At 49.8% G+C, this 10,373-nt stretch overlaps 1 protein-coding gene across 1 annotated transcript in view; it reads left to right on the plus strand.

Annotated features, from left to right (window-relative positions):
• Positions 1-9,152, plus strand: part of LOC128274904 (uncharacterized) — a 39,171-nt gene extending 30,019 nt beyond the window's left edge. The window contains exons 3-5 of the mRNA XM_053013246.1: positions 6,517-7,697; positions 7,746-7,867; positions 8,995-9,152. Coding sequence (XP_052869206.1) covers positions 6,517-7,697; positions 7,746-7,867; positions 8,995-9,152 — 1,461 coding nt within the window. The remainder of the gene's footprint in view (positions 1-6,516; positions 7,698-7,745; positions 7,868-8,994) is intronic.
• Positions 9,153-10,373: the final 1,221 nt, after the last annotated feature.

Genomic DNA, 10,373 nt, shown 5'->3' on the forward strand with positions numbered 1-10,373 from the left:
GATTAACAATTACACTTCCTTCGCAACCGCGTCATGTAAACAGAGTGTCGATATTTTCGAACCACCAACGGATGCCGGTGTATCGGAGTAAGGGCAAAGAGTAAGCCACCGAAAATATCTCCCTCACACACCCTGACCTGACCAATTTGGCACTCCGGTCTGACCAACACGCGGCATGCCCGAGACGGAAAGTTCATTGACCACATAGCCCGTGCCCGAGGATTCGCACAAACAATTCGTTCAACACCCCGGACGCCCATCGGCCGGGGGCCGGGGTTGGAAAATCTTAAACGAGTCGCAATTGCACAACGAGCAAAAATGAAAAAAAAAAAACGAAAAAACATGGGTCGAATTTTTGCGCCAATTCCGAATCGCGGTTCTCGACCCGATTCCGCATCGCAACAGTTGCCCTCAAACGTACGAATAAACATCCTTTGCGCATTGCGTAAGTTGCGTGTTTAGCCAGGTATTTTGCATCTGCTTTCCGAACATGAGATAAAACGTTGTTTCTCGTCCGCAAGAATGCCGCTGATGATACTCTTCAAATAAACGACTCATTCGTTGTCTGCTGCCGCGCACAGACATTGAACTTGAATTTCGTGTCACGCCCAAGCGCAGACAGTGTCACCAGAACCCAATGATCCTTTGCAACCCATCCCATTCATTCATGTCCACTTTGATGTCCGTCAGATCCTCAACCCACTCGCTGCTAGTCCTACACACGTCGAACGTTGCGTGAGGCTCCGCCGGCCAAAGTGAAGCGCACGTGCCCGTGGGACGCGCGTACCGAGTCACATTATTCTTTGCGGCTTGACGGGCGTCGAACAAACGGATTCTTGTGAAATGGATTTATTTATACAACATACCCTTCGGCCGGGTGGTGAGGCGGCCATCCGCCATCGCCGAGCGTTCGCCTGAAATGTAAAAACAGCAAGTGTAGGTTAAAACGTTGGTTGATAGCGGTTTTCGCGAGACGATTAGTATGGTGTAAACAAATTGATGATTTTTTGTTTTGCATAAATTGACCAAACCATCGAAATCTAAACAACCCGTCCATCGGGGGGATCGGAGTGTGAATTTTGCGCTGTGACTTACACGGTTCGGCATCGGCGATACCGGATCGACGCCGACCGCCGAGAAGACCTTCGCCTTAATAAGCGCCTTATTTTAATCTCTCTCCCGAGAGCTGTCGCCGCAACATGACAGCAGTTTTGCAGCGAGTAAACAAACGCGATGACTTTCGCGAAGGCCACTTTGTTTACTAACAAAAGGCGCTTAGGAGTTTTGGCCTACTACGAGAATGCGGAATAAACAGAAAACCGTTTAAATAAAATCAGTTTCGTACACAATAGAACCGGTTCGTCGATGCTTCTCGTCGCAAGCCGCCCAGAATCTCAGGAGGCGGCAGGAGGTAACACAATTTGCCAATTTTTAATTCAAAACACCGGATCCGATCCGGATCGAACGCATTAATTTTTATTTTTAAACCAGATTTTTATGGCTTTTATTTGCGTTTTTGTTTCGTTTGATTAGGTGCAGATGAGGTGAAAATAGCAACCGGCACATCGGTCGCTGTGTGAAGGGACATCTCATTTAGAAACCCCACTAGCTTGCTACATTTATGATATCTCAAAATTTTACGACCGCAAGAGGATTGGAAATTTTCGCTTTATAGCCACTCCATAGTCACCGGGATAATAGGATCGTGAAACGAGGGCAAAAAACAGGAAAACATACGCACATGCGTATCACGATTTGACCCCCTACCTACACACACGGTCGATCCAGCATCCAGGTTCAATGGCCTTCGATGGTGTTGCTAAATTAGTGAAAAATGTAACGCCACCACAAGAAAGCTCCATTCACAGATACAGTCCATTTCGGCATCGTCCCGCCGGAGCATAACTTTGTTGCAACAGTAATGCAGGCAACTTATGCAACCTCACTCACCAAACCCGAGAAGCCCCCCGAGGTAACACTTGGACAACATTGTACCGTCTGGGACACCTTTCGTCTGCGACTTGGCTCGAAGTAAACCGAGCACACGGAAGTGGAGCTCCACCGAAAGCGGAGATGCGCGGTTGACTTTCGATGCCCTTGCCGGCGCTTGGAGTATGTCACTACCGAATAGTGTGCGCTTCATCAATTAGCGGGCCGCGTATGCGTGGATCATATGTAGCCTCCACGGCGCCGGGTGAAGAATCCTGCAACACTGTTGTGCCATGTGTCACAGCAGACTCTCATCCGGGCCGACGTCCATGGGTGCATTAGCAGCTTAGATCCATTATACTGGCGGACAGAACTGTGAAAAAACACAGCCATCAGGCGACTTGTGTTGTGTGGGGACGATTTTCTATTTGTAGTCACAAGTTTCACATTTACCGATCAATTTCCAACGGAACTTTATCAATATATCTGGCATGGTCATTGTATCGATACAGAAAAGGGTCAGCGAAAAGTCTCTCACTTTCTTCGAATGATACCGCCGCCGAAAGGGGGTCCGTAAATTAGCGGCCTTTGAGGGGTTTGCGCACGAATTTGGTATTCAAATTGATGTGAGAGACCCATTAAAATGATTTCTCATGTTTCACGCTTTTGATAACAGGTCCCAGAAAAACGGGAACAATGAGGCGCGACGATAACCACAAACCCTACAGGGGGGTAAACTGTTTCGTTCACAATCGGAACTAAACGGAACTGAGCCCACACGTATCAGATGTTTGTGGTAAACTAATTTATTAAATGGATGAAATAAACCTATGCAAATGAGGTGAATAAAAATTTAATTTTCTCAATAATGAGGGCATTCGGAAGCGGTAGACTATGTTCGGTGGAGTCCGAATAGAATGTCTGCAAAGAATCAGTACGTAACAAAGTTGAAAATATTGCACACGCAAAATATTTTAAAATTACTCCAAGAAACAAACGATCAACAGCACATATTTTCGATTTGATACACTTTCTTTCCCGATCACACAAACCAACACCAAGCTACTAGGGGAATCGTTTGAACTAATCCGTCACTTTCACCTAACCCGAATGGTGTTCGGTGGTGTCCAGTGCAGCCCCGTGGCAGCCCTTGGCTATCGCTATCGATGGAAGGGCGACTAAACACTCTCGATGGACAACATCGCGGGATTGCGCAACCATAATCCCCTAATTGATCGGTCAGCTTCACGCACCTCGGCGATAAAATTTTCACGAAAATCGCTTTCGAAACTCGTATGCAACCGCTGCAGCAAGCGCGGGGTTATCTAATTCACGGCCCCAGGTTGCCCCTGTGTAATCAATCGGCAGAAACAGTAATCTTTCTAGTGACCAAAAGATAGCTTTCGTCGCCTCTTGTTTTTGTTCACCAATAGTTGTTGAATTTTCACTCATTTTAACTGAGGACAAAAATTCCTCTATCAGACCGAAAAGATAATTTCCTAAAAACTATCCATCAATGGCACTCGAAAAGATACACCCTAGTTCGCAGCCTCCCAAATCCGTCACTTCCGTCGCTAATTATCACATAAACAAAGCTCGGTCCACATCGCTTGATATCTTGATTAGGAGAGCGCGCCCCCCTCTACTAACGAAGCATTTCTTGTTTCATTTCTTTCTTCAGATTTTGATTTAGTATCTCAAGGCGCCTCATTTCGCCCGAACCGAAACCGCGCTGCCTCAGGGTGGAAGTCCCACTTTGTGTTCCCTTTTCGAGAGAAAGGTGTTGGGGATCCTGTTTTTAGCGCGTTTCGCTTCTATGTGTGAAGCATTCCCGGGCTCAATTAAGATGTTGTTCCCACGTCCCACGGGACCCGAAAAATCAAAGCTTTAGGCTTTTATTTTGCGATCGGTCTCAGGCTCTAGTGGGACGGAAACTGCTACTGATCGGCGGTGCGCAATATGTGTGTGCATTACACCAATTAATGATCATTTCTTGGAAACCTACTACCAGCGGCATGTGAGCCGTGTCACAATAAATTAACGAGATGCGAAATGTTGCCCGTTCGTTCTGCATCTCACATTTCGATTATGGTTCTGGACGCTGCTTCCTAGTGCCCCTCAAGACGAGACATCTTGGCGTAAGTTGCAGGCTTCCGAGCAAACCGGGCGCATAATAGTTAAGCCACTTAGCAGCGGCCAGAGAAAGAGAAGTAATAAATAATCATAAATGTAGGTAATTTATTCTTCCCCGTTGCAAACTGGTTGCTCCGTGCGGGCCCCACTGCGCTTATGTCTTCATTATGCTTCGTACAGTAGTCACCGAGCGGCTTTAGGGGCAGTCCATCGAAAGCCTTCCAAGCAGTGGCCAGCGTGCACGTTTCTCTGGCTGCCGCGATTGGGTGGTCGTGGCCGAAGAATGCGCCCGATTCAAAGACATCTGCCATCTGTCAATCGAGTGCGCAGTCCACGCGTTCCACCGCAAACACGCCAACTGGTTAATGAATTGTTTCACTAGGGCCTAGAGTCCTCCTTGGCCCGTTTGGAGCCACTGAGTGTCGCTCATCAATCACTGCGCCTGCAGATGCACCACTCTAAATTGCCTTCGGACTAGGAACAAGGCGGAACACAGCCATCACGGTCGGTCCAGAGTGGAGCAAGAAGACTCGACCGAACGGCACGCCACGAAACCATTTTGTAGACCCACAACTGTCTACCAACAGAACTCCCGGTGTTACGCACCTTCTACTCCAGTGCATATGTCAAGTCAAACAAGGCACAGGCACAATTAAATTAAGCAATAAAACCTCCGGAGCTACCAAGCGAGTGCCGCCACCGACTGTACCATGCGAGGCGACCCTGAACGTCTCGTTGTGGCGTTTATTTGCTCACCGTCACCGGGACCAACATTTCCGTCGAAAGTGTAAATAAGTAAGCACGCACTGTCGGTCCCGCGTAATAGAGATTCCCAATCCCTACGAGGGAACGTTGACCGCACACGCGGAACTACTGTCGTGATTGATTGATGGCCGCAACACGCACCTGCTTGTGAGAGTGGTCTTTGGCAAGGAAATTTAATCCTTACGTTTCTGCGTGGAAGGGTTGATCAACAACTCGTAAAGGCTGCTCACGATCATCGATCAAAGAGTTGGAACACGGAACAAGACTCCTTCTTGGGTCTTTCCGCAGACTGATCAGCCAGTAACATCTTTACTGCCCTTCGTGTGCTTGGCCTCAAGCCGTGTCCGGTAAGGTGTGAAGGACACGCACGTAATCGATCGACAGATCAGATCCGCCTGGACAAGTGATCGTCGCCAAACTGCCTAAATTGGTCCGTAAAGAAAATAATATTATTACAACCGAAGGACCTTTTTCTCACCAATCGCATTCCGGTCAAGGGAAACCAAACGAGGGATTTCGGTCACAGCTAGCAACTACAGGACGAAACACGCTACCAAAGCGAGCGATCGGGTTGCATGCAGGACCGTCGGCCCAATCGGATCCGAGATCTTTTATGGCATTAACGGGTCGCTGATGTCCCAATATTGATTATTAACAATACTTTCCTTCGGCCATACGCTCTCTCTCTCTCTCTCTTTCGTTTGCCGATCGATCGGCTTTCGATCGTTGGCTTTGTGGTTACTTATCAACCTGTCCAATAAACATTCAAATTTTATTGGGCCGGTCCCATTCGTACCCTCACCCCATGCAGCGACAGCCCATGCCTCTATTCTGTTTCTCGCTCTCAGTTACAAGGTCCTTCCAAAGTGGTCCTTCCGACACCTGTGCGCGGCGGGACACAATGGTTCGATTTGTTTTTGTGTGGTTTCACGGTCACGGTCGTTTTCGGATGTCGCCTTAGCCCGCTAGAGCCCGTATGCCGCTTCTGTTCTGGAGAACTTGGAACCGATACCTCATCAGATGGACCGTTTCACCGGGGTGCATCTGGAAGAGAATCCATGCGCCTGCATCACGGCCGGCCTCTGTCGCCGTGTGCCTCGGTCTTCTCGGAAGGGTCAATGTGGTCGTCGGACACTTTGACGCCAAGGAAATCATTTTGGGACCTCGACCGAACACGAAACACACGAGGAACCTCGTCAGCGGGCATTGGTCTCGCTCTGACCCGTACGCTTTCACCGTCCAACAAACGAACTATCTCTCAGGCCCTTTTTAGATTGAATTTCCCGGGCACCGAGCACATCCCGGAAGAGTATCATTTAGCTCGACATCACTCGACGCGCCCGTTCCGTGCGGCGCGCGTAATCATCCCTTATAATTAATTCGTTTGGATGCGAAATGGTGCGAATGATTAAAGCGGTGTCATCTCTGGCGTACGCGCCGGTCGTGTCAACGCGATTGAGACATCAAGCCGGCCACCAAGCGTGCGAGTTCTGTGACCATGTTTGTAAAGACGACTCCATAGATGGGATGTCTGTTGCTGAAATTAAATTAATTCGTCAACAGGTAGAACCGAGCCTAGCCGAGACGTCCGCCTCCTGGCGCCACACTTAATACTCACCCAGCCGTAAACGGACACTCTCACCCTGTCACTAATGCGCTTCCTTCTCTATTTTGCGTTTGCACTTGCAGAAAGAATTCACCGACGACTGCATCTTCAACGAGCAGATGGAACAGCATCACTACAACACGTACTCCTCGACGCAGCACTCGAACGCGCGGCGCACGCTCTACCTCGCGCTCAACAAGACGGGCCAGCCGCGCAAAATCCAGATCCCGGTCAATCGCACCCTCGGCAAGCTGGCCACCTACACCAAGGCACTCACGCAGACGGTGGCCCACGATCGGGTAGAGCAGCTGATCTCGCGGCTCTTCGGTGCCGACCACGTGCGCCACGGGCTGAACCAGCTGTGCGAAACGGGCCAACCGCTGGAGGAGCTCACGGCGAAGGAGATGCGCCCACGGCCAGTCTGTCAAGGTGGACCGAAAGTCGCGACCGGCAGCGGCCCAGCTTCCGGTCTCAGTGCCAAGCAAACGCAACCGAACGCAACCAGCAAAGAGGGCCCCCGGCAGAAGAAGAAGAAAAAGCGGCGAAAATGCCAGGAGGACGAAGTGCCGGGCGAACACTGCTTCCGGCCGGGCGGTACGGGGCCAAGCGTAGGTGGTACAAATAGTGGTAATAGTGGTAAGAAGAAGGGAGGCCAAAACCAGGGACAGCCTCGGGGCGGCAGCAACAGCAGCAGCAGTAGTATTAGTAGCGGTAGTAGTAGTGGCCCTAGCATTAGCAGTAGCTCAGTAGGTAGCAGCAGCAGCAGCAGCACAGACCAGTTCGGACCAGGCAGCGTCAGCAACGGTAGTATTAGCATGGGCAGTCTAGTGAGTAGTAGCAGTAGTAGCAGTAGTATTAGCAACGGTGGCCCCAACCGCCAAGGTCTACCCGTCGCCCCCCTATCAACGACACCAAATGTGCGGAAGTCTGCGAAACAGACGAAAAAGGTGCCCGGCTCGGGTGGAGTTCGCAGTGGAAGCCCGGCGACCGGTCCGGGCGGTTCTGCTGGTCAGGCACGGAAGCCGAAGAAACCAGCCACCCAGCAAGCAGCGGCGAGTGGTGGAAAGCGAAATGGAACGGCCGGAGGAGGTCAGCCTAGGGGTCCCCCCGCCAAAGGGAAGCTGGTGCCCGTCTCGAGCGTGATGATCGCTCGGGTCAGTCCGAAGCCCGCTTCGTTGATGATTGGCCGATCGCCTCGCATCACGACACCCTTTGCCACAACGACAACGACAACTACGACGACGACGACGACGAGTACCGTGAGGTCTCCGACAACGAGCAGGACGACCTCGGAGACGACACCGTTTGCGAGCCAGCTGGAAGATACCTCGCAGCAGTTGGAAGACTCGGTCAGCGATTCCGAACCCGACATGGCCGATGTCCTGCTGCCGCAGACGTCAACGGAGCTGGCGGACGAGGACGAGCTCGACGAAGGTAACCATCTTGTTGCTGATCATGATCTGAACTTTGTCGAAGAGGATGACTTAGATGATAGTGAGTTTTGAGATGAGAGTAATCTTTTTCCCGAGCGTAATATTGGCTTGCATTATTAGTATCTGGTAGTGAGTGATGAGGTCGCAGTATGTAGACAAAATTTGGAACAACTAAGCGTACGGCAGACAGAAGCATCAACAAGCAAACTACAACAAGTTGGTTAAGGCGGTAGTATTAGCGGCAAATATGATTTAAATTCAAACACACACTTACAACGCATGGCCCGTTGGCAATACGGGAAGTATGATTGAGATTGATCTACTAAAACGTTTGGAGAACAAGATACACAACCACCACAAAACATGGCAAAGTCCTGCAACAGAACACCGTAGCATAACTCTCGGCGCGAACGGAAGGCGCGAAAATTCGTGTTGCATTTTGGGTCCCGACACCGACACAGCAGATACTGCGAGCGCGCTCTGGTTCTAGTCCCGATAGACTCCCTTTCCGTGTACAATATCCGATCATAGAGCTGCGCGTTGCGTCCCATCTGCCCATTGCTCCGTTCTCTTTCGTTACTAGTCCAAAATCTTAGCATGCCAAACCTGTTGCCTGACTACTAACCATTGTCAAGGTCCTAATGTTGTTGCGTGTGTGTGAAGATTAATGTTATACCTAGCATGTGCTAATCTGTATCCTTCCTCTTACTATCCTCCCTATCTCTCTATTGCATCCCGAATGAGTAGTATAAGCAACCCGTTTGACCGTTTGGTGGCACGATTGCACGAGTTTTGTCCTGGCGAGCCTGGCATGTGGCAAGTTGGAGCACTCCTTGGCACTTAAATACTTGGCCGCGTTGCACTACAGACCGCAGACAACCTGGCGGTGTGGTTTGTGTGTGTGCATGCCTTTTCGTACGGATTTCGTATTGCTGTATGTATACAAGTTTCGTGTGATGATCGCATGCGACACCTTAAAACACCCGCGACTGCGGCCTAGGACCCGACCGGTGTTTGTCCGCACCTAGTGTGGTGTGTACTATCTAATGGCGAATTGGTTCCACTGTGTTCAGCTGTGCGTGAGATGTGTGCATCGCGCACTAATTCGAAACCTTCCTTCCATTCCAGGATCCCCAACAGCTTCCTCCTGGCACGAACTGCTCCCAACCAGCTCGGTCTCCGAGCAGCAGAGTGGGTGTTACCGGGGGCTCTCGTGTAGTAGTTTCATTCTAAGCCTAGGTCCGCTCGTTGTAACCGGAGCCACCGTGCATTTGCTCTATCTATGATCGGAGGTCGGTATCACCGCGCACCGCATCGAAGCGCAACGGATTCGCTTGCAAATCCGAGCAAAAAGGAACGGAACAAGATTTATTTAAACGACGAGTGGAAAGAAAGTAACACCGGAAGGTGTCCAAAAAAAATCGTACCATAAATTGGATGACGCGCGGTATGACACCGAACTGACCATTGAAAGTTGACTAACACACAACGGAGAGACTGATTTTTAACCTTCTACAAAACCCTTGTTTCGCCCTTCGGGACAAAAGTTTCATGTGCTTTTATTAACGCGCATCCGTTTGGTCCCTGGCAATCACCTCGTCTGTTGCCGGTCTAAACTGGGATACGCCGTACTTTGACATCCTGACAACCACAGGACACTGGCAGAAGCTTCTGCTGCAGCCATAGCAACCGACTTCTTCGAAGCCCAACTGACAAACATGATAGCGGAGAAGTGACTATGATCGATGAAATTAACTCTTTAAGGGAAATGCAACACGTGACTCAAAGCTTGGTGCCATAACACGGCAGACTAGTTCGAACTACGACCTTTCTCGCCTTCACAAAAGACACGTTCGCCTAGAGAGACATTCGATTTCGTTCGAAAACCAACGCTTTCTCCAAAGAGCTTCGATACATTTTTCTACACGATGCCCCATACGTGCCCTTCATTCTTTTTACCAAAATAATATTCCAACCTTAGTCGAGTGCAACTGAAACGGACTGATCCCCTTGGCTGAGATGCTGAGATCGAGCAGCGCAGCAGTGTTCTGCCGTGCCGTGTAGACAGGGCTCAAAATGTATGCTGCTTGTAGCGGTAGTAATTGTTAAGCGAATCCCTCTAAGGACTTAACCTACAGCTTCAAAATGTTCAATAGCCTGCCAATCAGAATGCTACGTAGTGGAACCACTAGAACAGCACCAACAAAGCAGCACTAGTACGCGCTGGAATGAATATCGTACCGTAAACTTAAAATACTCAGCAACACGCAGCATCTATCAAATACGATACCTACTCAGGAGAGTTCGGGCAACGAGCTACAATAAATAATGATAGACACACTTAAGCGACTGGTGTTTAGACGCACATTATCGAACGAAAGGAATGACCATTCAAACTCGAACCCCAAAACAGCAAACGCTAAATGGTTTTAACGGATCGAAACTACGCTGTCGATTTCATGTTTTCAAACCTAATACACCGAAGCGAGAGGAGGAAGAATCGCGAA

Source organism: Anopheles cruzii, chromosome 3 (genome assembly GCF_943734635.1).
Source record: "Anopheles cruzii chromosome 3, idAnoCruzAS_RS32_06, whole genome shotgun sequence".
In the NCBI taxonomy this organism is placed as follows: domain Eukaryota; kingdom Metazoa; phylum Arthropoda; class Insecta; order Diptera; family Culicidae; genus Anopheles; species Anopheles cruzii.